Source organism: Eschscholzia californica, unplaced genomic scaffold (genome assembly GCF_041429995.1).
Source record: "Eschscholzia californica isolate CP2 unplaced genomic scaffold, dmEscCali1.0.p SCAF_1, whole genome shotgun sequence".
NCBI lineage: Eukaryota > Viridiplantae > Streptophyta > Magnoliopsida > Ranunculales > Papaveraceae > Eschscholzia > Eschscholzia californica.
This window is the reverse complement of record NW_028238198.1, coordinates 40,699,100-40,725,608: the sequence shown is the minus strand read 5'-3', so window position 1 is coordinate 40,725,608 and position 26,509 is coordinate 40,699,100. Positions and strand designations below refer to the sequence as shown.

Below are 26,509 nucleotides of genomic sequence, written 5' to 3'. Positions count from 1 at the left end.
AATTAACTTTTTTGTTCATTAACCAATTTTATGATTTTTTTTGTTTCTCTGTAAATTAAAAATGGTGCATTACACGTGACATTGTAAGTGTTCTTTATTTTTATTGTAAAAAAGAGATTTTACATTTATATAGTAATATTAGGGTAGAATAAATGAGAAGCTACTACAAAAATAAAAGAGAGATTTGCTGTTTGGACCCCCTTTGAGATAATCGAGTTGCTGTTTGGACTCTCTTTTTTCAGTGTTGCACTTTGAACTCACTTTTGACGGAATATTTCGGGAATATTCCGTCTCTAAAGTTACACTTAAAAATATTCCAACTCTACCCCTTGTCGACCTCCTTGGGAAAGTAGCATTACCGTAATTAATATTGCATTTTAGACCCCTAACTTGGTTGCAATTGTCATTCTTGGTGGCTTTCTCTCTAAATTTGGTAGGATAGAACCACCCACAACTTCATTGCTTATCTTCTGGACTCTTTGGGCGTTGGTTTCGTTCAGTCATTCATCACCTGATTTTGTTTCTGTGTTAGTGGTGGTGGTGATGTGTTCACAACCTATAAAGATGATCAAATTAAACCTAAAAAAACTGAAACTTTGATCATCAAAGTAGATCCTCACGTTTCTGTGTTAGTGGTGGTGGTGATCTATGTTCACAACCTAAAAAAATGATGATCGATCTAATACCTAATCATTTTCTAATCAATAATTGTGATGAAACTGGTGATCATGGAATTGGTTATCATTTTCTAATCAATAATTGTGATGAAACTGGTGATCATGGAATTGGTTGTGAATGGGAAGACCTCATCATGTTCTCTTGAATCTAAACTTGGGGATTGTAAAATAGCTACTTCATTTGGTAGTGAAGCTTTACAAAGAATCAATGAGAAATTTCTTGATGGATTACAATTAGATGAGTTTGATGATGAATTAGTTTTAGGGCCACGTTGTGAAATGCCTGTTGGATTTATTTAAATTCCTGTTGTGATTGCTAGTCCTTTATTGATTAATGGTGTTGAACATTGTGTTCCTATTGGCGATAATTGAGGGTTGTTTGGTGGATAGACTAATTACTAACAGAGGATGCAAAGCTTGGTAATCAACTCTCTCTAGGTTGAACAATAATTTGTTCATGTTTTACGGGGAATACTTTGTTGGGACTAGGTGGGAAGGGTTGGTCTCCATTACTAACACCATGAAGGAGAAGGAGAAGAAAGGTAAAATGGTCTAAAGTATTTTACAACAGTTATATTTAACACTTTTTTCGAAAAAGGAAGTCCAAAATGCAACATTGAAAAAAGAGAGTCCAAACAGCAAGTCAATTATAAGAAGAGTCCATGGGTATATAGACCAAAATCATTTTCATAATAGGTATATAGACCAATCTTCCCAAAATATGGACATTTAGTCCTTTTACAATAAGGGCATAAATAACTCATACTTTATTGATAAATACCCTCCATGTCCCTCGTCTAAAAAATCCGGGGTTGTTAAATTTCAGAATGAATCCGGAAAGTTTCCCAAACCAGGGGGCGTGATTTGGGGGAGATATTTAGGTTACAAACTGAAAAGATTTAATAGGAAGTAACGGATCAAGGATATTTTCCAAAACAGATTTTCCAAAACAGATTTGGAAAACGGATATTTTCCAAAACAGATTTTCTCTCTCATCCTTTCAGATTTGGAAACCAAATCTATATATCACTTTCTCTCACTTAATTTTCAGATTTGGAAAGAGTATATTTTCTGAGATCAATTAGCGTGATTTGGGGGTTAATATTCAAAACATATATATCAACTTTCTCTCACTTAACTTTCATTTTTTACTCATACATAAACACACATCGAATACAAATTATGAAACAAGTTCGTAAATTATGTGTTATTGATGACGAGGAAACCATCATTTGTCATGTATACAACGTAATTTATCATATGCATGTGTGTCATCCATTATGTACCATTGAATACTTAGATTATTTTCTGACATAAATTACTTGTTTTTATGTCATGTTAGGAAATGTACCATTGAATCCATTATGTACCATTGAATACTTAGATTATCCATTATGTACCATAAATTATAGTAACTTGTTAGGAAATGTAAATCTGAAATCATGTTTTTTGTTATAAAGTATGTGATTTATCATAAATTATGTATACTGTATAGTAAACAACACAACCTTTGTACGATTGAGGCCTTTCTTGGAAGATTGCATTAGTTGGAACCAAAATGCGTTTGTGCCAAACAGGCAAATAGTGGATAATATAGTAATTGTACAGGAATCAATTCATTCTATGAAACGGTCAAAGGCTAAAGTCGGGGCTTTCCTACTGAAATTAGATATGGCTAAAGCCTACGATCGAGTAGAGTGGAATTTTCTCAAACAGGTACTAAGTGCAATTGGTATTTCAGGTACACTTCTCGACCTTATCATGCATTGTGTCTCAACCCCAACTTTCAGTGTTCTAGTAAACGGCAAACAATATGGATCTTTCGCTTCTACAAGAGGTCTGAGACAAGGTTGTCCGTTGTCACCTTATCTATTCATACTCATCTCTCAAGCTCTGTCCCTATTAATTGGAAAATTTGAAAGAGAAGTACTCTTTGAAGGATACAGAATCAACCGAAAGGCACCAAAGGTCTCACATTTACTATTCGCAGATGATTTGATCATTATGGGGGAGGCATCGCTGAAAAATCTAAGGAGCTTACAAGTGTTGATGGATCATTATATGGCTTTCTCGGGTCAAAAGGTAAATTTTTCAAAATCTTCAATCCTATTTAGTTCAGGGGTCCCAATGGACCTAAGGAATTTTTTCGTTAATGAACTCCAAGCACCTTACATGAGGGAGTCGGATAAATATCTGGGAGACCTAATCCTTAAACCAAAATCAAGAATCCAAACATTCCAGTTCCTGGTCGATAAATTCAAAAAAAAGTTGGCGGCGTGGAAACGTAAATTCATATCTCAGGCTGGAAGAACAACCTTGATTAAGTCGGCTCTCAGCCCCATCAGTACGTATTTTATGAGTCTCTCTCTTTTACCAAAGGGGATAATCAGTAGACTGGAGCAAATACAGAGGAATTTTTGGTGGAATCATGAGGAAGATGAACGGAAAATTCACTTCCTCCCTTGGCCAATAATTCAAGGTCCGAAAGAACTTGGGGGTCTGGGCATCAGGCCTTTGGAGAAGGTTAATAAGTCTCTGGTGGCCAAACAGGCCTGGAGACTTATTACCCAACCTAATTCTACTTGGGCTCAAATCATTATTGCTAAGTATTACAAGTCTAATTCTTTCTGGAATGAAGAAAAAAAAGCAAGTGCTACCCCTCTATGGAATGCCATGATTGAGATCAGAGATGTCCTAAAGAACCAGTGTTGTTGGAAAGTGGGTGATGGCTCATCGATCATCATTGCCTCTGACCCATGGATTCCGGAACTTCCCAACTTCAAACCAATTTGCAAAGAGCCCCTGCCATCAAATATTACAAGAGTATCAGATCTTATTAATCAAGAAACATTCACTTGGAAATTGGATACACTTACAACATGGTTTGAGAATAGTACTGTCGAAGCAATTTTGAATATTCCATTATCGACAGTGTGTGTTATAGATAGGCTAATTTGGATGCCTACGTTGTCTGGTGCGTTTACCCCAAAGTCATTCTTCAAGGAAATATCATCGACCCACAGAAATCCTAGAGTTAATTCGGAATTTCCATGGTCAAAATTTTGGAAGTTAACAGACATCCAACCAAGGGTATTACAATTTATATGGAGATTACTGAACGGAGGATTACCTGTGTTATCAAATATTGCGAGGGGGAATGGCCAAATTTCGACAACTTGCAAACTTTGTCAAAATGAACCGGAAACCACTTTGCATTTGTTTAATTCTTGTCCAATCTTCACAGAACTATGGAGTAAGGCTCAATCATTCATGGAATGCAACAAAGAAGATAATCCAGAGTTACTAATCAAAAAATTAATAGTCAATTATAAAGAAGACAGATTCAAAGTGAGGTTTGTTGTTTACCTTCTTTGGTTCCTCTGGAAAGAAAGGAACAACTTCATTTTCAATGGAGAGGATATAAATATCAATCGAATACTCTGTTTAGCCAAGAAGGTAGCTACATCAGCGGAGGGAAGTGATTTAAATATGTCAAATGAGAAGGATTGTTGGATCCCGCCGCCCCCAAACACGATCAAGGCCAACTTTGATGGAACCTTTAACAATAATGGAGCTTCTGTTGGGGTGGTGATTAGAAACTCTAACGGAGAGATTGTTTTTCAAGAAGGAAGAAGAATCGAAGCACAATCGGCATTGATCAGTGAGGCTGAAGCTCTCCAGTTTGCTTGTCAAAAAATTTTGGAGTTAGGGTTTCAAAGAGTATTAATAGAAGGAGATAACCAGGTCGTCATTTCGGCAATATCGGACGGACATGATTCGATCCCGTGGCGAATTCATTCGCTCATCTCGGAATCAAAACAGCTGGTGGATGGGTTGGCAACAGTTGGCTTCCAACGAGTTCCAAGGACGGCAAACGTGGCAGCGCATGAAGTCGCCCACGCGGCACTTTATTAGTAATTCATTTTGCAGTCCGGTCCATAATTGTAACCATTGTTTCGGTAATAGTCCCTGTTTTAACTTCAAGATGTAATTTCATCAATTTTCTATTTAATGAAGTTAATCCATTTCCAAAAATAAAAAAAAAAAAAAAAAAAAAAAAAAAAAACAACAAAGAGCCAAATATTGTGTGTTACAAACACAAACACCTATTATCAAGGGCCCTCAATTTAAAAGCGCCCTCAATTTAAAAGCTCATAATTTGGGGTAATAAGAAATCAAATATCCCATTCTTAAACAATAATTAAAAAAAAACATTTCGTGAAGTTACAATTTTACTCCTGAAATGAAAATTTCGGTTGAATTCGTCTTCACTACAATTATCTTCAGATTTAGGGAAATTTAACCAAAACTCCCTAAAAAATTAGAGCTTTGGTTAAAAATGATTCATCTACTTTTTATAGGCTTCAGCTCCTTGGGGCTTTTTTGTAAATATCAAATATAAAGAAAAGACGAATATAGCCTTATTGGTTAGAAAAAATAAAAAAATTCATTCTTTTCATAATATTTCCCTCTCACTCTCTAACCAACAACGACTCCCTCTTTAACCCCATCATATATAGGTTTTCAAAAAACGAAATATAACCCCAATCTTCAAACCAGAGGCAACAATCTTCAATCAACGATTTGGGATTTGGATTAGACGATTTAGGTAACGATTGAGTCAACTATTTTTCCCCAAATTTCTACATCAGAGAAAGTCAGGTGAGGACGAGATTTGAAACCTTAGATACCAATTTCCTAGTAATATGTAAAAGTTTGTTTCTCTTTAACCTGAAAATCTTGATTGAATAACTCTGAGGGTAAGAAATTGTGGGTCAAGAAGTCAGCTGGACCGAGTCGTTGATCGGAATTCGAACCTCCACCTGTTAATAATTTAGCGGGCACCGACGACGTCTTTGGACTTAACTTGTGACACACGTGACCATGAGATCTTAAGGGACAATCCCATTAGAAATGAGAATCGTAAAACCACACTCCTAATCAAATATTGGATAGATATTTAAATTCGTTTGTCTGAATATTATGTCCTATTCGAGCCTGAATACTAACTAGCTAGGTAATAATCATATACCGCGATATTTACATTTCTTTTCTCGACATCGAGGCAGTAACTCGATAAAAAGATCGTTAGATATAACTAATACTCCATATCTTTTTAGTTGTAAGCATATAGTATAAAAAAAGTCATAAATTTGTTTTCAAGGAAACCATATCTTCTACTACAATTATAATATTAGGGACAATGAAGCCAATGAACCTGAAGGAGTTGACTGTATGATAATTCTGTTTGAACGTTTTTCATGGACAAATTCATTAATTCAAGGTGGTAGGGTTGGATGGGTTCACAAGGAATAAAGCTTGGCCTCAAAATGCTTTCACACTTAAAAATAGAAAGTTTGTGGGGAAGACGCAAACAAGGGGGTCTCATGGAATCTTTGACTTTACAATGTGGGGAACTAGGGAGGAGGTTATTTGTTGAAGAATTTTTTTTTTTTTTTATGAAGATATTTGTTGAAGAATTGACAAACCCAACTTTCCAATTGCATATAGATAGTACTACTGACCATTAATTCATTATGAAAGTGTAATTTATGGATATATATATATATAGAAAATCACAAGGAACAGGCAGATATTGGTTGGCAAGCAGGCAAGTTCATCGACAAAGTGCGTCAGCTAGAAGAAAATTTCATCAATTATATATACTCACATCAACAGGGAAGGAAATGCGAAAGCGGATATTTTAGCTAAATGGAGTCGCAGGAATATGGGTACCTGGATATGGCGGGCTCTATCGGATCTTCCTGAATCTTTACTTTCGTATTTTAGTTAGTGTCTGTGGTTTTTGTTTAGCTTTTCTCTCAACAAAAAAAAAACACAAACACCTATTATCAAGGGCCCCAATTTAAAAGCTCATAATTTGGGGTAATAAGAAATCAAATATCCCATTCTTAAACAATATTTAAAAAAAAAAATTCGTGAAAGTACAATTTTACTCTTTTTTTTTTTTTTTTTTTTTTTTTTTTTTTTTGGAAATGGATTAACTTCATTAAATAGAAAATTGATGAAATTACATCTTGAAGTTAAAACAGGGACTATTACCGAAATAATGGTTACAATTATGGACCGGACTGCAAAATGAATTACTAATAAAGTGCCGCCTGGGCGACTTCATGCGCTGCCACGTTTGCCGTCCTTGGAACTCGTTGGAAGCCAACTGTTGCCAACCCATCCACCAACTGTTTTGATTCCGAGATGAGCGAATGAATTCGCCACGGGATCGAATCCTGTCCGTCCGATATTGCCGAAATGACGACCTGGTTATCTCCTTCTATTAATACTCTTTGAAACCCTAACTCCAAAATTTTTTGACAAGCAAACCGGAGAGCTTCAGCCTCACTGATCAATGCCGATTGTGCTTCGATTCTTCTTCCTTCTTGAAAAACAATCTCTCCGTTAGAGTTTCTAATCACCACCCCAACAGAAGCTCCATTATTCTTAAAGGTTCCATCAAAGTTGGCCTTGATCGTGTTTGGGGGCGGCGGGATCCAACAATCCTTCTCATTTGACATATTTAAATCACTTCCCTCCGCTGATGTAGCTACCTAGTACAATTTTACTCTTGAAATGAAAATTTTGGTTAAATTCGTCCTTACTACAATTATCTTCAGATTTCGAGAAATTTGACCAGAACTCCCTAAAAAATTAGAGCTTTGGTTAAAAAAAGAATCATCAACTTTTTATAGGCTTCAGCTCCCTGGGGTTTTTTAGTAAATATCAAATATAAGGAAAAGACGAATATAACCTTATTTGTTAGAGAAAATTAAAAAACTCATTCTTTTCATAATATTTCCCTCTCACTCTCTAACCAACAACGACTCCCTCTTTCTCTCTTTAACCCCATCATATCTAGGTTTTCAAAAAATGAAATCGAACCCCAATCTTCAAACTAGAGGCAACAATCTTCAAACAAGAGGCAACAATCTTCAATCAATGATTTGGGACTCGGATTAGACGATTTAGGTAACGATTGAGTCAACTATTTTTCTCCAAATTTCTACATCAAAAAGTCAGGTAAGGACGAGATTTGAAACCTTAGATACCAATTTCCTAGTGATATGTAAAGTTTGTTTCTCTTTAACTTGAAAATCTTGATTGAATAACTGTGGGGGTAAGAAATCGCGGGTCAAGAAGTCAGCTGGACCGGGTCGTTGACCGGAATTCGAACCTCCACCTGTTAATAATTTTGCGGGCACCGACGACGTCTTTGGGCTTCACCTGTGACCTAAGTAGTACGACTCGGACTCGGACTCGGACTCGGCTCGGCCAAGGGCCGAGTCCCAGTCAAGGTCCGAGTCACTCGGTCGAGTCAGCCGAGTCACTCTAAGTCCTTATGAAATGGTTAGTAGTATATGTATATAAAACAGTAACATGATAATACTTAATCTAATCAAGTTCGAACTTAAAAATCAAATTACTAGTAGTGTTAGGAACAAGTAGAACTAAATAATCACTCCGGTAGACTCATACTCTAATACTAATAACTAAAGTAGACTTACTAGACTAATACTCTATGGCAAGAACTAAAGTCTAAAACTATATAACTAGTAGACTATAATAACCTAAACATCCATATCATCACCATCCTCTTCACCACTATCACCATCATCATTATCCTCTTGAATTTCTTCTATGTGTACTCCACCTTGTGGCATCTCATATTCAAGATCCACATCATCATCTTCTTCATCCAGTAGTTGATACGAACTCGAGGGTGGGGTACGTGATTGACTCGTGTGAGTTCTTGTTCTTGGACCGTCAAACTCAGTAGGTCCAATTGCATTAAGAACTTGAGTCCAAGTTAAACTACCATCCTCCATAACATAATCATCCTCCATTGGCTTGATCCATTCATCTTCTTCATCACGTTCCGCCAAGAAAATGGGGTCGTTTGCGCCTTCAACATCACACCTAAGCTTGTTAGTGTACCTACATTCTAATTTTTTGTTGTATTGGATGAACACCGTATCATTCAACTTCTTTTGATGATAATTGTTTCTCTTCTTTGAGTGAATCTGAAATAAATTGTTATGTTTTAGTATTATATTTCATCTAATTTCAACTTTAACTTATACTATTCCTAATATAATAAGTTTATCTTACTTACGTGGTCAAATGCACTCCAATTCCTCTCACATGGCGAAGCACTACATGTCAAGCCTAAGATTTTCATTGCGAACTTTCTGAGTATCGGAACATCATCACCATATGAAGTCCACCATCATCTATCGCCAAAGAATGAAACAATAACAATAAACTGTTAGTTTGTATGAACTACAGTTACTACTACTAATTATGTTACAAAAATGTAGATATAAGTATATTTACGAGGTAAGATTTTGTCTTTGGTTCTTTGAGCGGTCTCTGAACCTAATATACCAACTTTATCGGTATATTTTCTCAAGTCAGCATAAATTTGATCTTGCTCATCTGGATCAGTTACCATCTTTTTAATAACGTGATGCAATCCTTGGTTAATCTCCAAATACCCAGGATCAGTTTCGAGCTCATGAGGGGAAATCTTGTAAAATATGGAGGGATTTAAGTAATATCCCGCAACATGCGAGTGTTGATGGAATTGATCATTTCACCTCTTCTTAATCATTTCAAAGATCTTAGTTGTTACTCGACTTGAATCTTTCTCTAAATTCCTTTCTATCTTTTCTTTAGCGATATCCATCGCTTCGTAAAGATAACCCATGCATGGTTTTTCTTCTAGATTTACAAGTCGGACAACATCAACTAAGGGAGCCATTACTTGACATGAAAAGAACACATTGTTCCAAAATTCAGTTTTGGTTACAATTGTCATCATCATTTTTCCATCTTAGTCCTTTGAAAAATTTGATTCCATCCATTTTTTCGATGCAAACAATGTTTGCAGTGGAGCACTATGTGCATGAATGCTCTTAAGCGTATAAAAAGATGTTGCGAATCTTGTTACACAAGACCTGTGCAACTCTTTTCCTTCTGTCAACTACCTCATCATTTTCAAAACTCGCCCATGATTATAGATATAAGTGACAAGTCTCTAACCTTGAGCAATTGCATCCTTAATCTTTTTAAGTTTTTCACCCAAATCTTGAAGCAAAAGGTTGATGCAATGAGCTGCATAAGGAGTCCAATATAATTGAGGATATTTACTTTCCAAACAACTACCCACAGCCTTGAAGTTTGATCCGTTGTCTGTAACAAACTGTCAAACAAAACATTTGACAATTTTAATTTTTCCTCGTTATTAATCACTAAATCAATGGAAATGTTAACTAAGTAAAAAAAAAGTGGGATAAATCACCTGAACTATATTTTCTGCTTCAACTTCAGCAATTACTTGATCAACTTGATTGACAATGTAGGCAGAACTTTTGATATGTTCAGATGCATCAACTGACTTCTAAAAAATAATACCCTTTGGACAATTGACTAAGAAATTTATCAATGATCGTCCCTTACCATGTGTCCAAAAATCAGACATAATCGAACATCCATATCTTTTCCAATGCTCCTTGAACGAACCGACAAAATTCTTTGCCTTCTCAAGATGATAACTAAATAAGTTTGTTCGACATTGACGATAAGATGGTGTTGGCATGCCTATGTATAATAATAACATGTCGAAGTTAAAATTTAAATATAAGTAAGAATATATTAAGGATTAACTATATCAAATTTAATTACTAAATAACTATTACCTCTTCCATACTCTCCGATTTTAGTTATCATCTCTTGGAAACTTGGATAACGTACGACATTGAATGGAATCTCCGCTTCTAACATCCATCTCGTAATTGCTTGCCAAGCCTCTTCCTTTTTTGCTTCTTTTATAGGATTGTTTTTGTCGAGTGTAGCTTGTTTCATTTCTTCAAATCAGGCTTAAAGTGTTTATCTAAAGCATCTCTAACATCGCTTGCCCTCTTCATCTTTTTCCTTTTACCGGAGGATGGCTCAACTTCTTCTTCGTCTTCTTCTTCCTCCACTTCATCTCCTCTTGTTTTCTCATCCTCAAAAATTCATCAACTTTTTGCTTCTTCTTTTGTGTATCTATTTTTTTCCCTTCATAAGCTTCTAGTTGCTTCATTATCTCAATTGAAACTTTTGAACAAGGTGCGACGTTTCCTCTTTTATGCATAAGATGGTGTTTCAACCTATTTATCCCTCCATGCATTTCCTTCTTACATAGCTTACATATCACTATCTTTTTATTGTTGGGATCTTTCAAAGTTACCCATTACCAAGCAACATCACCTTTCTCCTTAGAAATTGCAGTGGCCGAAGTATTTGTAGCTTCCTCCATTCCTAGAAGTATATTGCATTAACACATTAATAGTAACACCAGGGGCGTGGGTGAGGGGGTGCGAGCGGTGCGGTCGCACCGGGCCCCCCTCTTCCCAAGGGCCCCATATCTGAAAATTCAAATTGAGTAACCAATATATAAATTAAAATCCACTATAATACATGTTATCAAGTTAGCTCAGATGGCTTGTGCCTTGCCCCATGCTATGAAGGTCCCGTGTTCGAGTCCCTAGGACTACAATTTATGTTCTTTTTCTTTGTTTTTGTGTTTTATGGGGCAACAAGACTTGGTTTGGGTATTTTGTAGCCCCCACGTAGATATTTTAGGTAGATATGGGGTAAGTTGGTTCAACTATGACTCTAACGACATGTCATTATTATTTCATAAACATGTTTATTTAGATGCGTTAGATGGCGGTAAAATTAAAAGAACAAAACTAGATATATAATGTTAAAATTTTTTTTTCCTCTCTTTCATGTCATCTTTCTTTTTCTTACGCTCCTCCTTTCTTAAAGACTGGAAGTCCCCTAAATCTTCATTAAGTCTAATAACAAGAAAATATAAAATGATTCAAAAAGTGAATTGTAGCTTAGTTAGTAAATATTTTGCATAACAAGCATGTCTCGAGGTCGATACACTCCCCCCTTATCAATTTTTTTTTGTTTATTATCTCAATGCATTATTCTCCCGAACTATTAATAGTAATAACAACTATTAATCATAGATAAATCACTAGTTTTGTTTAAAGACTAATTGTGAAGTATGATACTTATTGTTAATTTTTTTTCATTGAATAAATTTAGTTCTATGTGTACGATTTTTTGCTTAAAGAAATTTTAGGGAGAAAAGAAATAGACAACTTAGATTCATCTGAGATAAGAAAAAAATTCTAGCTTAATTTATTTGGATTTTTGCTAAATGCATTATATTTGGAAAAGAAATTTGTTTTTTTATCATTATCGGAGAAAGGGCCCCCAATATTTTGTCGCACCGGGCCCCCGAATTCTCGGCCACGCCACTGAGTAACACTACAAAATTAAAACAGACTTGAATAATAGATGTTAAAAACAGACTTGAATAATAGATCGTAAAAACAGACTAGAATAAGCAAAAACATATAGAAAAACAAGTTGAAAACGATACTTTTGAGTTATGAAAAAGAAAAAAACAGCAACATTGTACAAAAACAAGTTGTAAAAGTTGTATATTGAATGATACATATTAGTATAATACATAATACATCAATACTAACACTATAAATTTAAAAAACAGACAAGAAGCAAAAACATGTACAAAAACAAGTTGTAAAAGTTGTTTATTGAATGATACATCATACATGTTATATTAGTATAATACATAATACATCAATACTAAGTTACTATCACTATAAATTTTTTTTTTTAAAAAAAAAGACTTGAAGAACAAATTTTTGAATATAAAAGTCAAGAAATACTAAAACAGAAAAAACAAACAATAGATTCATTCATTATAAATAAAAATAAACTAAGCTTTAGTACTTGACCTACAAGAAGTAATCCAATCAAGTCTTTTGCAAGCTTTCTCACTCTAAAATCTGCTTCTTCTTCCTTTTGATGTGAATACTTTGATGGTTAAAGTTGTAGAGATAAGAGAATAATAGACTCTAGGTTCCTAACTCTATTAATAGACTTTTATTTCTAGTTTCTAAACAATCTTTTGGTATTCCAAAAGATGTTAAACAAGTTTCCATAAATAATTAATAGACTTATCTTCTTAAATATTCTTCCTAATTAGATAATAACTAGGAATAAAAACATCCATAGGCATACAAATCAGACTGCAATAATGAAAGAAAAATTATCTCAGCCGAGTCAGTCGAGTCGACCGAGTCTGACCGAGTCACTCGGGCTAACCCTAGACTCGGGAACTCGGTGGAACTCGGCTCGGGTTACTGTCGAGTCCGAGCCGAGTCCCGAGTCACTCGGCTGACTCGGCCGAGTCAGACTGCATAGTCTGTGACAAAAGAGTCAACAACACACGTGACCGTGAGATCTTAGAGGACAACGAGATGGTGCCGACCTAAGGGGGCTCCGACGGTCAAGTCAGTAAACTTGGCAAAGAGTAAATAGGAACTGTAAACCAAAGTTTGAGCTATGGAGTTAGATATGTTGCTTGAGCGAGTCGGTCGTTGGGAGAAAAGGTGATACAACCAAGTGCATGTCTGCCTAGTTCTCAGGTCGTCGAGTGAAATAAAGCACTTGCACCCCTTAGTCGTGTGGAGAGAAAAATGAACGGTCGTCTGGTCGTCCTTCCTTGGATGTCAGGTTGTTAGGACAGAGAAAGATCACCCGTATTCCTTGAGCAGGTGGTCATTTAGGAGAGAGAAGGATCACTCGTCTTCCTTAAGCAGGTGACCATCGGGAGAGAGAATGACCACCTGTCTTCCTTGAACGGGGGAAGAGAGGATGGTAGTAGCAGTCGTTGATTGCCTGCCAAAGGTTTGGATGATTGATATGAGAGAGAAAATACGTGGTTAACTGATTGCGAGTGAATTTGGATGTCGGGTGTTGTTATTCCTCGTTCCATCATTTAGTCGATTACCAGCTTACCCTTATATAGAGTTTTCTGGTCAACTGTCCGTTTTGGTCAACCGTCACTTGGTGGTGAGTTGTTGCCTTGAGTATGCTAACGCACAGAGTTATTACCATGAATGGGGATATCATAACTCCCATCCAACGGATATATTGTGGATATTGTCATTTTGAATGACACTAACGCCTTCCCAACGGATATACGAAGAGAGGTCAACTGAGGAGGAGAGGGCAGCCCTCTTCTATCCAGAGCTGGATGTACTTCCGTATTTTGGTCTGCTGATGGAGTGAGGACGAACCTTTTTATTCAGAGCTGGATGTACTTCCGTACTTTGGCTTGCTGGTGAGGACGGACCTCTTTATCCAGAGCTGGATGTACTTCCGTACTTTAACGTTACTTCGGGATGCCTAAAGATAAACGGGTCGGACCCATTGGTCATTAATTCATGGGCTTGGTCACCGCGTAAGCCCATCAATCGTGGATTTTCGGGGGTGGGGGCCCTGGTGACGTATTTTGGCCCATACAATTTGTCCCCCACTCTCTAAGTCGACGGAGTGCGGAGGCTTAGAGAGTAGTTTTTTTCGGAGTCGTAGAGATTGATTCAGAATTTGATCCTGTTACATTTGTAACTTGGTACGTGCCTCGTGGGGATGTGGTAGCGAGAAGTGTCGCTTTCAGTTGTCCGAGGTACTCGGAGATGTATAATGCTACATTATATTGAGCAGGCGCTTCTGCAAATTTTCTTGAATATTCTTGGTTACCGACGGGCGGTTGTAGATTTGTGGCTAACGAGCTGTGAGAATTTATTAACAAAATACATTCATCAAAATGTTCTGCCATAGTGAGAATTATTGGATCAACATCTATGCGTTGGGTAAAAATTATACGCCCAGTTTAATCGTGCTAGCGGACATTAGTGCAAAAAGACATATATTTTTCACTTTTTGAAAAAAATAATAATTCAAGGTTTTGATGCAGTTGACCGGTCAACCGTGCGATACACATGCACATAGAGTACAGTTGACCTCGGTCAACTGCCTATGCACAAGCACACACATACAGTTTACTCGATCCTTGCATATTTCCGTGTGTTGCACATGCGGGTTGAACAGTTGACCCGGTCAACCGTGCATATGCGTGACCGGTCACCCGTTCTTAATTGGCTCCCCTTCCGTCCTCTGTGATTGTTTAGCTCTACTTAGTTGTGTATATATTTTCGACTGATTTGAATACATATTCTTGAGTACATATTCTTTCTATTTTCTTGTATTTACAGTAATGTGAACTCTTCATATACAAAGGAGGTATAAGTTTTCCTCAAGCAAAACGAAATTTGTTTATGGTATCCCGAGCCGTAAACTCATTGAGTTTTTTATCCCCAACCACGAATGTTTTGTTCTGATTACCTTTTCTTGTCTTCTTTTTCGGCTATATTGTGTTTTGTTCTTGCTGTGGTTTTTTTCTTCTCGGTTACTACACACCGAACCTTTATATCTGGGTATCGGGTTCTCCAATTGGCTCTTCGATTTCTAGAGTTACTTTTTCTTCTCCAATGCCAACCATGACCTCCTTCCCTCAACTTAGCTCTACGCCTCTACCACTGCTTTGGACAACTTTCTTCTTTGGAAGCCGGAAGTCTTGCCATTGATCGAAAGTCGACGACTTATGCGTCATGTTGGTTGTTCCGTTACTCCACGTGAACCAATGCTTCTAGCAACCAACAGCTCTTTGGCTATCAATACAATCTATGAGTCATGGTTGGCAACAGATCGTTTACTGTTCCCTGTCCTTTACAACTCTCTCTCTCCCTAAGGAAGCTATGACAGAGATTATGGGTTTCACTCATGTGTCAGAGGTTTGGCATAATTGAGTCAGACTTATGCGAGTCCATGTATTACTCGCTCGCTTCAATTAGAGGAGCAGATTCAGACTATTTGACGAGGTAACTCTTCCATTGCCGATTAGGCTCGTGAATATAGGGTTTTGCTTGAAACTCTAGCTACCATAGGAAAACAACTTGATGGACTTGGTCCTACTGTCCTAGCGATCAAACTTTGGCAGGCTCCATTTTCTCCAAACCACCATTGCCGATGTTTCGCCATTCTTCCTTGTTTAAGGCTCAGGAAGGTGTAATAGAGTGTCTCCTATTTGTGAAAGAGCTTACGTGTCCACTAAAGAATACAGCAACTCTCAGTCTGCTTCTCGTAATCATCGGCGTTCTTCGCGACCTTCTGGTGAGTTTTGAATTTGGCAGTGGTAAAAGCAATCCAACCACATGACGGATCATTGCTTTCCCTTACCCAAACGACCATCACGAGCAAAGCTGCCCTCTTCGATCGGGACTCACAACATCGTCGCTACTGAGACAGCGATGGATCTCCTCATTGCTGACGGTCTACCTCACCAACAAGGAATGACTGAGTTCATCCTTGACACTCAGGTATCGCCAAATCTTGATGCTCACACTACCGAGACTACTGTAGTTGATGCTGCGGCTGCTGCCCTAAGTTTGTTTACCATCACTAATCCAACCGATGGCCATCACAGTATGCTGATAGTGGCGCTTCAGAGTTATACGTCCATCGCTACCTCTGGTCATTATTCTCATCACTACTCCATTATACCTTGGCTCTAGTAAAGTGGTCATCGGTCGTGGCTCTACCTTTTATCCAGCATTATAAGCAGTTAAAGACCCATGTAGTTACTCAATCTTTACACTGGCAAGTGGGAACTGAGCTAGGGAAGAAGACGTGGGCTCAAAGTGGATTTGGTGCACCTAACTAATATCCGATGATCCGTTGACAGAAATAGGACTGTTGGTACTTGGTAGCAACGTAAAAAAAAACAGAAATCAAATTAGTCTGGTTGATTTTATATCAATCTCTGATATTTTTAAGAAAATTAATGACAGTCTAGTCAATATGAGATGAAAATATCCTAAGAAGAAGCATTAGGTTATTCTAACCGATACAGCACAATAGCCGGAATAACCAACCATAAACCAAAACCAAATCCCAATATCCTTTTGCTTTTCAAAAGACTTAATAAGTATTCAAAAACATTGATGTTTCGAAATCTGATAACAAAAAATAAATAAATTCAACTCTTTCTAGAATCCCTTTCAATTCTTAACCAGCAAAAAAACTAAAGATACTACTTAACATCTCAGGCATAGAGGAACTGAGAAGTTCTTCTGACCTAGTTTCATAAAATTCAACCGGAAAACATTGATTTATGTAAAGAAGAATTTCAGCAACAACAGATGAGAAATCGATATACCATTGAAGACTCGAACCTTCAGAAGTATTGGTTTCAACCACTAGCGTTGTCATCCAACGAATACATTCAGATTTGCTATGTAAGATATACCAAAAGCAGTTGATATTTTCATCAATCCTCTTCCATGGGAACATCTGGAAAATCGAATCTGTCTTCTTCAATCGGTTTATTAACTACAGAAGTATGAGCTGATAAGACAAAACGTTAAGAAAAACAAGAGAATGATGTTCCAGTAGCATATAATAAGATGCAATAGCAGATAATCAACATCGTGCATAAATCAAATATACTAACAAAAGTACTATGTAAAGCTATACTTTATTAAAACAAAGGATACAGATAGTCATAGGATCTTCTTTTTCACCACGATTACGACTATTCTTTAGCTCCCTCTTGATTTCAGGGGAAACCTGAAGTAACGGAAGATGCATCTCATGTCAGCATAAAGTCATATTAACAAACTATAAAAATTGTTGTAGTGATTCTCAAGGGATTGTTGTTTTTACCATATAATGCTTCTGGTACTGAATTAGATACTCCAGATTATCCTTTTGTTCTCTCGTTAGTTCATTTTTATACCTGTATGGAAATCGTTTATTGAAAATTATTGCAACCATAAATAGACAAGAAAAGTGAGAAAACAAATACGAAAGAATTAATAATGCTACAAGAAATGTGTTAAAGATGGCATGAATGTAAAAACCCCCAGAGTGAACGTCTGAGCAGCCACCACTAACGAAATTTGGCTAATTCATCTAAGCTATACGGTCATTCTAATTGCATTTCAGTTTTTGTTCTAAGTTTTTTTTGCTCAAACACTAGGAAATATCTTCAGGATATAGGAGATGTGTATAATTCATTATTCATGCAATTAGAATGACCATATACCAACTTTATAACCAGATGAAATTAAAGAACAATGTTCAGGTTTGAGTTGGAAAAGGTTATCCTTTACATCCACAGGAAAATGAGGAGCACATAGGCATTCTTAATGATCGAAAGAAAAATGAGATACAACTCGCCGTTCACATGTTATTAGTAAGAGCATTGCCAATTGAAATACATCTATATTCAATTCATGGTAATGTAAAAAGTGAAATCCAAACCTCTGTACGAATGAAAGAAGTGACTGGTGCCATATTACAGGCATAACCCTTGTATCATCATGAAATCTCATAAAGTGAGCAACAACAGCATCAATAACACGGTATGGAAGCGCATACTTCTTGTCAAGAAGAAGCTTTATGAAGTAACTGCAGGATTCAACAGCTAAAGAATGTCAAAGAAGCTCATAGTAAATAGTATTAGAATCATTTAACTAGATTAAATAAACTCCATAGTGAAAAGATAATGGAGTAACTCAAAAATAACTAATTAATAACTTCTGCTCTCTGATAAGGTTCCAATTATAAATATAGAACTGGTAGAATACGAAAAATTTAGGATACGAGTAACGACTAAGTCCAATTTATGTTCAGGGTGTGTTTTTTAATAATCCTATGTTCAGGGGGGTTAGATATCTAAAAGCTCAAACTAGAGTTGGTAGAATAGTATTCTTTATGAGCTCGTATAAATATGTGGGATTACTGAGTACAATTGAGTGGTTGGGCCAGGGATCGACTCAGGAGAGTGTACGAAACAATCCCGATTTCGAGCGGAATACTTTATATTTTATAGACATACTTAAGTATACATCATATACAAACAATAGGTGGAAAGTTGCTCTAAAAATTATTAGCTGTTGTACAGCAGCAGTAAATTGCTGCATTTACAGCAACTATTGTAAAACAAACTTCTGTGTTGCTGCTTTATAGCAACTGTTCCTTATCTTTAATTCTCGTCAACAAGAATGAGTGAAAACCGTTGTGTCTTTCTTAAGTGGATATTCCTTGACTCGTGGAGTGGCATGACATCCGCTCAGTCTACCCCAACCCCGGTTTGATGATCCACAAATTACTCAGGGAGGATTTGCTAATCCCATGTACATACAGGACACATCCCATGTTCATATATAAAAAAGAATCTTGCACAGATAAAAATTAAAAGATTGATTTGTGTTGAGATTACCTTGTCGTGCCGCAGTACTCCATCTCTGCGAGCTTTAAAAGTGCAACACTACATGAACATCATAAATTTATGTGAGACAACTACTGATGCAATTTTAGTTTGAGCTTCGACATATCAATTTTAATAACCGGTAGTTACGTTACCTTGAATGAAGTGTTGGAATAGAGACTTTCTGAATAACGCTTCCTACAATGACAGCTTCTCTGAGATTGCAAGTCCCTGACTGTGAACCAATAACAAATTCTTAGCTTGGAACAATAAATTGGAAATTCAAGGATATTAAAGGCTTCATACCTCACAAAGCGGGAATAAAATTCCTTTATTAAAGGCTGCTGGTTTATAAAGAGACTTCTTCAAAGACTGAAAGAGAGCAAAATGGAGCTTCTTATTCTTTCGGATGTCGTCTCTAACCCGAGGAAGCAAGACTAGGTTGAAGAATCTCTGTGCCTTTTTAGTACCCAAATTCGACGCAAAAATTCTTGTTGCTTGGTACATTGCATTGGCAGACCATTTCTCGGGTTCAGTCAAATAAAGCACATCCTCCCAAAGTTGCATTGCCGGTATGTGTTTGAACGGTTTCGGAATTTTACCAGTAGTGTATTTACTAAAATATTTTCCAACCCTGAGAATTACATTATACGAGTTAATAAAGACCAACAACATATCTAATAATCTCTATTACAAAAATTGATGATCATGAAAGAGAAGTTGGGCAAGTACCCTTTGTATAACTCAATGATGGCATTGTCCAATTTGGGTTCGGGTCTCGCTTCTACACCAGTGATCAATTAGAAAGATAAGTACTTGACAAAATTTTCAAGCATACAAGTTCAAAATCTAATACAATATGAAGAAACCTATTAAGTAATAAAGAAAAGGGCAAACTTTTATACCTGTAGAAACTTGTTCATCTTTCTCTCTGATTTTACTTATAATTACATCAGCCAAAGTGCGTTGAGGACCAGCATCTTTTGACATGAAAGACTCCAATATTCTTAATTCTTCCTCATCCACTTTCTCCTACAATTGGAAAAGGAAATTCAAGCCCTAAAACCAGAAAAAAAAAACCCATCAAAAAATATAACTAGAAAAGAAACTAACCACATCACATTCATTGTATTGGCTTTGAGTTTCTGAGTAAACATCAGCTCCATCTAGGTCTTCATTATCATCACTGTCATCAGAAATGACATTTGGGTCTTCAATGATTGTAGAAAAAGGATCCTCCTTTTTGGATTCATCTTGTATTTCCTTTTGTTGAAGTAAAGCTTCTTTCAATATTTTTGAGCTCATACCTGTTGAGATAAGCTGATAGAACAAACAATCTAATGAAGGGTGTCTGATTTTAGAGAGAGAAAGAGAGTTGATTTTAGAGAGAGAGAGAGATAGAGAGTACCTTCTCTTCATCCTGATGTTGTTTAGGAGCTCTGGAACGTTTTTTTGATGCGGCGGGTTCATCTGTAAGGAAAGGTTGTCGTTGCTGTTGCTGCTGGGCTCTGTTTCTCTTCGCCATTGATGAAGCTTCAAAGAGGAATCCTTGAGAGAGAACGTGAAGATTTAAGATAAAACCCTAGTTGTTAAGTTCCTTGATGTTGTATTGTTGTCGACTTTTGTTTTTGAGAAAGATTTGAGAGAAACTTCAACTTGAAACCCTCACCTAGTGGTGCTCAAAAGGCCGGGCCGGCCCGGGTTGGGCCCGAACCCGGCCCGTTCCGTACAGGCCCGGCCCGGCCCGGACCGTTCATAAAACGGGCCAGGCAGAACCGGGTTAGGATCCGGTCCCGGGCTGGGCCTGAGATTTCAACCCGCCGGTCCAGGCCCGGCCCGGACCGTAGAGGACCGGGTTTAAGCCCGGCCCGGCGGGCTTATGCGACGGGCCGGGCTATCCGGCCCGGCCCGTCAACGGTCAAATTAATTTAAATTCAAAAAAAAAAGTTCTAAATATTTAGAAATTACTGTCTTGGTCTCGGGTTGTCTCGGTCGAGTTTCGCCGAGAATCTCGGCCAAACCCTAACTCGGGGTCTCGGCCAAGTCTCGTCTCGGGAGAGGTCCGAGACCGAGATGACACCCGAGATTCTCGGCTGTCTCGGCCGAGACCAACCACAGGGGAAAAGGAAAACGAAAGTAAGACAAGTGAATATAAGAAGTAGAACTCTAGAAGATGATGAAAACAAAAAAAGTATTTACCTTGAAGTTCGATTAAGGCATCAAATGGAAGAAGAAGATTATTGAAGTGTTGTCCTCTCTCTCTCTCTACTGTTTTGATCGGTTAGTGCTAGGGAGAATTACTGAAACCCCCGGGTTTATAAATATTGTTTACCTAAATCCCCACCTTTATTTAATAATTACTAAACTCCTTGACCCCCACCTTTAGTTAGATTTAACGAAACTATTTTAAATATTACTTTCTTGCCCCTCTTACGTTTTACACAACATTTACTAACAGATTACATTTTATGGCCATTTTTTGACCGTTTTTTGCTCCTTTTTGAGCCTTATTTTTTCAATTTAAACCCATGAAACCACCCTAAAAACTTCACCCCTACCATCAACAACTATAACTTGGCATTTATTTAATGGCTTCTTCAAGTTCATCAAATGTGTATCGAGCTCATAACGTCGTCGGGAAGCCGTATGAAAGCTCAATAACCTTTGTCTGAAATTCTATCAAATGGAGTATAATTCAATGCTAAATTTACTGATATGCTTTAATTTTATCATCAATGGAGTACAAATCAAGAAATTTCAGACAAATAAAGCAAATTTCAGAAAAATCAAGCTAAATTTTAGACAGAAATTTACTGATAGGCTATAACCTTTCAAACAAATCAAGCTAAATTTACTGATATGCTATAACCTTTCAAACAAATCAAGAAATTTTAGGCTGTAATTTACTGATATGCAAATTTTAGACAGTGATCAAGCTAAAAATCAAGAACCCTAGTTCGAGTTAAGGGTAATTGGAGAGAGAGAGGCAAGACAGTAATTACCTTAGCTGTTCTTAACAGAAAGGAACCCTAGTTCGAGTTAAGGGTAGTTGGAATGGAGTACAAGAGAGAGAGAGAGAGAGAGAGAGAGAGAGAGAGAGAGAGAGAGTGAGAGAGAGAGAGTACCTGGTTGTGCTAATTCACCTTTAGAGAGAGAGAGATGCCTTCATTATCCCTTCATCGAGCCTTCCCTATTTCCCTCGTTCTTGATTTAGGGTTTCAGGTAGTGGTGCTCAAAAGGCCGGGCCGGCCCGGGTTGGGCCCGAACCCGGCCCGTTCCGTACAGGCCCGGCCCGGCCCGGACCGTTCATAAAACGGGCCAGGCAGAACCGGGTTAGGATCCGGTCCCGGGCTGGGCCTGAGATTTCAACCCGCCGGTCCAGGCCCGGCCCGGACCGTAGAGGACCGGGTTTAAGCCCGGCCCGGCGGGCTTATGTGACGGGCCGGGCTATCCGGCCCGGCCCGTCAACGGTCAAATTAATTTAAATTCTTGACCGTTCTGTTTGGGGAAGTACCTCATTTCCCTAATTGGCTGGTGCCAAACGGTACCTAGTACCACATTTAGTTCATTGGCTATTGCCAAAAGGTACTATGTACCTATTTTACTTTTTACTTTCTTTAGTCTTTTTACCAAGAATACCCTCCAACTAGTTGTTGGGGGGGTATATTAGGTCATTTATTCAATCTTCTACTCCCCTCTTTTGAGTGTTGTCTATAAATGATTCATCATATCTCTTCATTTTTACATTCCTCAAGCTTTTTACTCATTTGTCATTTCTACCACAAGTCCACAACTAAGTCATTTCATCAATCTCCTTTTCCTCTATTTATCTATAAATAATCCATTATATCAATTCCATTTTCACATTCTTCAAGCTCTCTACTCATTTCTACTACAATTAATTCCTCTCTAAATTTTATATTCAAGCTCTCTAGTCTTTATCATTTAACTTTTATTCTTCACAATTATTCAAGAGCCAAGACTACTACTACAACTCTACAAGTGAACTATCTATTTATTAGTATCAAGTGAAGCTCAATTATTAATATCAAGTAAGTAATTTATTTTCTTATCTAGCTATTTATATTTTCGAAATAATTCTCTTCTCTTACCCCCTCATTAGTTATGAGTACCTTTGATGATGTTAATATTAGTGTAAATGATTATGATTTTGGTAGTCCTACGAGAGATGATAATATCCCTACGCCGGGTGAAAACCCAAGTGTAACACAAACATCTAAGAACAAAAGGTTGAAATCGGATGTATGGAACTATTTTACGATAGAAGAAAGAACGATCAAAGGGGAAAAAGAAAAGAGGGCCGTTTATAAATATTGCAAACGAGATTATGTCGGAGACCCTTCGAAAGGGTCATCTACTTTAAAACGACATTTAGAAACTTGTAGACCTAAGCACGAAGGAGGTGTTCCTACACAAACAACCATAAATCCAAGTACTACTACCACCCAACAACTATTTACATATAATAGTCGTACAATGAGGGAAGAATTAGCTTTATATATAGCATGTCGTGAACAACCCTTACGATTTGCCGAAGATGAAAAGTTAGAACGTTGGATTAAAAAATCCATACAACCCCTATATCGTAAAACTAGTAGACACACAACTAGGAGAGACATCATGGAACTTTTTAAAAATCAAAAAATTCTTGTGACAAATGAACTACAAAATGTAAAAGGTGGAATTTCTTTTACTTCGGATATATGGAGTGGTATCAACAAATTCGGTTATCTAGTTGTAACCGCACATTATATTAATCCCGAGACTTGGATTTTATGTAAACGTATTATTGGTCTTCGATTATGTACTTACCCCCATGATGGTAGTCAAATATATCAAAGCATATATAACATATTTAGAGAATATGATATTATGAGCAAGTGTATTAGTATTACTTTTGATAATGCTAGTGCTAATACAAGTGCAATGTCTTTATTTCAAGCTCGACATGTTAATGACTTTTTTGGTTCTAAAATTACTCATGTTAGATGCGTATGTCATATCATTAATTTAGTTGTTCAAGATGGTATTAAAACAATTGCACGTGATCCGGATCTTAATTTTATTGAAAAAATTTCCGATGCTATTGTGTACATTTCTACTTCAAATTCTAGATTGCAACAATACTCGAAATTGTGTGTAGAGAGGGGCCTAAAAGCCAAAAAATTTATGATGGACGAACCTACTCGTTGGAATGCAACATATTTAATGCTAAAGTCTTATAAAGGTTATGAAGAAGTAATTATTGACTCTATTGGATTTGAAAATCAATTTAATTTGAGTATGCGTGATTTTCAAAAATGTGATTCATTTTTAGATTTTCTAACGGTATTTTATAAAGCTACCAATTTATTATCCGGTATTTATTATCCTACTACAAATGAAGTTTTGAGTTCACTTTATGATATGACTCAAGCTTTTGTTAAGGGTAAAGATTATCAAATATATGATAATATAATTAGTATAATGGAGTCTAAGTTTAAAAAATATTGGCATGAAGTTCCTTCATTATTCATTTTAGCTTCATGCTTGGATCCTAGATTAAAGGTAAAAAACACCACTTTCCTATTGCATAAAATTTATGATGACCTTCAAACTATGCCTAATTATGATATTGATCAACATGTATTCAATTTATTTAAAGATTTATATGATTCTTATCAACAAAAGTATGGTACTCAAAGTGTTGAAGATGATGAAAATGTTGCTTCATCTAGTACCTCTACTAGTGCATGGAGACACTTAGTAGTTGGTCGTAGCCAAAGAGAAACTTAATGTAATACAAGTAATGTTGGATATTATGAGTTGAATAGTTATTTACATGGTGGAGCTTTAGACAATAGCAAAACTATATTTGATGAAAACTTCAATGTTCTACAATGGTGGAGAACCAACGGGATTTGTTTCCCAATTTTACAAATAATGGCTCGTGATATACTTTCTTCCCCCGCATCAACCGTTGCATCGGAGTCGGCTTTTAGTGCATGTTCACGGGTTTTAAGTGATAGAAGAAGTCGGTTAAATTCCGATATTTTTGAAGCACTTATATGTGTGAAAGATTGGGATGATTTTGAGACTAGACAAACCACTTACATGGAGGAGCTTCAAAAAGAATTTGATGATTTAGAACAAGAAGAAGATCAAGTAATTGTTGAAGATGATTAGTTACTTATTTTACCAATTTGAATTTTTATTTTTATTTTTTTCTAATGTAAGATAATTGGAAATGATTGATAGTTTAAGTGGGTGCCAACCTAGTTGGGATGTGCTTAATCTATAGTGATCCAATTATCAACCTTTTTTCATGTAATTTTCTATTTTATTTCAATCTAATTTCTACAATTTTGTTGTTCATTCTTAATTTCAATAAGTTAGGATAACTTGAAAAAAATTGACTAAAGAGCAAAGAAACTAAATTACACTTCTTATTTTTTTTTTTAAATAATTATCGATAAAACAAATTTAGACCCTAGGGCAGTAGTGCTACTTGCTCACTTGACTGAAGATTAAAGTTTAAAGATAAACCCTAGGGCAGTAGTGCTACTTGCTCACTTGACTTGCTTTGCTCGGCTCCTCTATCGTCGATAAAACATTAAAAAATAAAATAAGCAAGTGAAAAAACCCTAATTTTCCCTACTGTTGTAACAAAGCTTCATATGGCTCCGTGCCTCCGTCCATGTAGTGGTTGGTGGTGAACGCTCCGTTGGCGTGTCTTACGTAGGCAGTGCTCATACGCATACCCGTGCTATGTCTCGCATATTTTGAGCTAGGAACGGACCGGCAGGGGACGCTCCATTGGCATGCCTTACATTACCAAGGCGTGTTCGGAATGCCACGACTACAGAACGTGTTGTGCTGCAATGTCTCGATCCGTTGGCTACCACTAATGTTTACGTCTTTTCTGCACGATATAGATAGTATAATAATTATGTCAGACTTTAGTCTCTTCATTATAAGTTTAATTTACGTGGTTATGGTGCTTATCACATATTAATGATGTATCAATGTCTTGTAACGACTAACGTAGATCGTAGTCCGAGTTTTCGAAAAAAAAAAGTTAAAACGTAGGGTGTTGTTCTATAGGGGCCTCCCTTTATTGCTCTTGGCGGCCCTAACAACCATGTTTCTAAAAGATCACGTAGGATTTAGTAATGAGAGAAAACACCAGATTCGTACCTGTATCTAAAAGATCGATGAACTCCTCAAAATCTAATTCCTTTCTGATGGTCTTCTTCCAGCCAGCCCAAAGTATCGTGTTCCTTTTTCTTCTTCGTCCTAAGCTGGACCGATCACGGGCCGAAAACGGAGAATGATGACAAGGGCCTGCCCCTGATCAAAGCGCTTTGGGCCCACCAAATATGGAGGGATGCCTCCAAAGGCGCTCCGCCTCCCTCTTTCCGCTATTGAGCCTCCATTCTCTTGGTGGTGCATCCTATCTTAATAAAATTGCTCTTTCTCCATATTTGCTTTGATCTTTTTTCGGAAATTTTGGCCAAAGCACTTTGGATTGTTATGTGTTATTTTAGGGGTATCAAGTGTAGTTGGTTCTTTGAAGAAAGACTTCAAAAGCTCTCAATTTCATATTAAAGAT

The 26,509-nt window shown here is 36.9% G+C and overlaps 4 protein-coding genes and 1 long non-coding RNA gene across 8 annotated transcripts; all 5 read right to left on the bottom strand.

The window, feature by feature from the left end:
- Nucleotides 1–3,377: 3,377 nt before the first annotated feature.
- On the bottom strand, nt 3,378–4,067 carry LOC147566834 (uncharacterized). Its single transcript, XR_015237490.1, has 3 exons — nt 3,808–4,067; nt 3,554–3,705; nt 3,378–3,479 (listed from the first exon to the last, which is right to left on the bottom strand). It is a non-coding gene; the product is annotated as an uncharacterized LOC147566834 (long non-coding RNA).
- Nucleotides 4,068–6,784: 2,717 nt separating this feature from the next.
- On the bottom strand, nt 6,785–7,210 carry LOC147566833 (uncharacterized). The gene has a single exon (XM_086655785.1). The coding sequence runs from the start codon at nt 7,208–7,210 to the stop codon at nt 6,785–6,787; it is 426 nt and encodes a 141-aa protein (XP_086511911.1).
- A 1,050-nt stretch (nt 7,211–8,260) lies between these two features.
- On the bottom strand, nt 8,261–9,540 carry LOC147566832 (uncharacterized). The gene is made up of 3 exons (XM_086655772.1): nt 9,290–9,540; nt 8,806–8,917; nt 8,261–8,713 (listed from the first exon to the last, which is right to left on the bottom strand). Exons 1-3 carry the CDS (start codon nt 9,514–9,516, stop codon nt 8,261–8,263), a joined length of 792 nt encoding a protein of 263 aa, XP_086511898.1. The 5' UTR covers nt 9,517–9,540.
- On the bottom strand, nt 8,806–15,875 carry LOC147566831 (uncharacterized). Its single transcript, XM_086655761.1, has 6 exons — nt 15,746–15,875; nt 10,633–10,910; nt 10,391–10,565; nt 9,994–10,292; nt 9,735–9,894; nt 8,806–8,923 (listed from the first exon to the last, which is right to left on the bottom strand). Exons 1-4 carry the CDS (start codon nt 15,873–15,875, stop codon nt 10,093–10,095), a joined length of 783 nt encoding a protein of 260 aa, XP_086511887.1. The 3' UTR covers nt 8,806–8,923; nt 9,735–9,894; nt 9,994–10,092.
- Nucleotides 15,876–16,560: 685 nt separating this feature from the next.
- Nucleotides 16,561–25,556, bottom strand: LOC147566830 (bystin-like). 4 transcript variants are annotated; one of them, XM_086653407.1, is made up of 13 exons: nt 22,023–22,112; nt 21,097–21,573; nt 20,306–20,445; nt 20,011–20,217; nt 19,803–19,929; nt 19,630–19,681; nt 19,204–19,531; nt 19,053–19,132; nt 18,910–18,957; nt 17,949–18,095; nt 17,349–17,421; nt 17,180–17,252; nt 16,561–17,030 (listed from the first exon to the last, which is right to left on the bottom strand). In XM_086653407.1, the coding sequence occupies exons 3-13, from the start codon at nt 20,420–20,422 to the stop codon at nt 16,954–16,956; spliced, it is 1,329 nt and encodes a 442-aa protein (XP_086509533.1). In that variant the 5' UTR covers nt 20,423–20,445; nt 21,097–21,573; nt 22,023–22,112; the 3' UTR covers nt 16,561–16,953. The 4 variants fall into 4 exon arrangements, with proteins under 4 accessions (XP_086509533.1, XP_086509534.1, XP_086509535.1 ...); XM_086653408.1 differs by having other exon boundaries at nt 21,097–21,565; nt 22,023–22,111; XM_086653409.1 differs by lacking the exons at nt 21,097–21,573; nt 22,023–22,112 and adding an exon at nt 25,414–25,556 and having other exon boundaries at nt 20,306–20,575.
- Nucleotides 25,557–26,509: the final 953 nt, after the last annotated feature.

Coding starts and splice junctions, on each gene's coding strand:
- LOC147566833 (XM_086655785.1), bottom strand. CDS start 7,210: ATGTCAAATGAGAAGGATTGTTGGATCCCGCCGCCCCCAAACACGATC.
- LOC147566832 (XM_086655772.1), bottom strand. CDS start 9,516: ATGATGATGACAATTGTAACCAAAACTGAATTTTGGAACAATGTGTTC. Junction 8,918..9,289: donor TTTGAAATGATTAAGAAGAG/GTGAAATGATCA, acceptor CGATAGATGATG/GTGGACTTCATATGGTGATG. Junction 8,714..8,805: donor ATTGGAGTGCATTTGACCAC/GTAAGTAAGATA, acceptor AATTTATTTCAG/ATTCACTCAAAGAAGAGAAA.
- LOC147566831 (XM_086655761.1), bottom strand. CDS start 15,875: ATGGTCGTTTGGGTAAGGGAAAGCAATGATCCGTCATGTGGTTGGATT. Junction 10,911..15,745: donor GAAGCAGACTGAGAGTTGCT/GTATTCTTTAGT, acceptor TAACTTTGAAAG/ATCCCAACAATAAAAAGATA. Junction 10,293..10,390: donor AATCGGAGAGTATGGAAGAG/GTAATAGTTATT, acceptor TATTATACATAG/GCATGCCAACACCATCTTAT.
- LOC147566830 (XM_086653409.1), bottom strand. CDS start 20,422: ATGGCGAAGAGAAACAGAGCCCAGCAGCAACAGCAACGACAACCTTTC. Junction 19,930..20,010: donor AATACAATGAATGTGATGTG/GTTAGTTTCTTT, acceptor TTCCAATTGTAG/GAGAAAGTGGATGAGGAAGA. Junction 19,532..19,629: donor ATCATTGAGTTATACAAAGG/GTACTTGCCCAA, acceptor TGTAATTCTCAG/GGTTGGAAAATATTTTAGTA.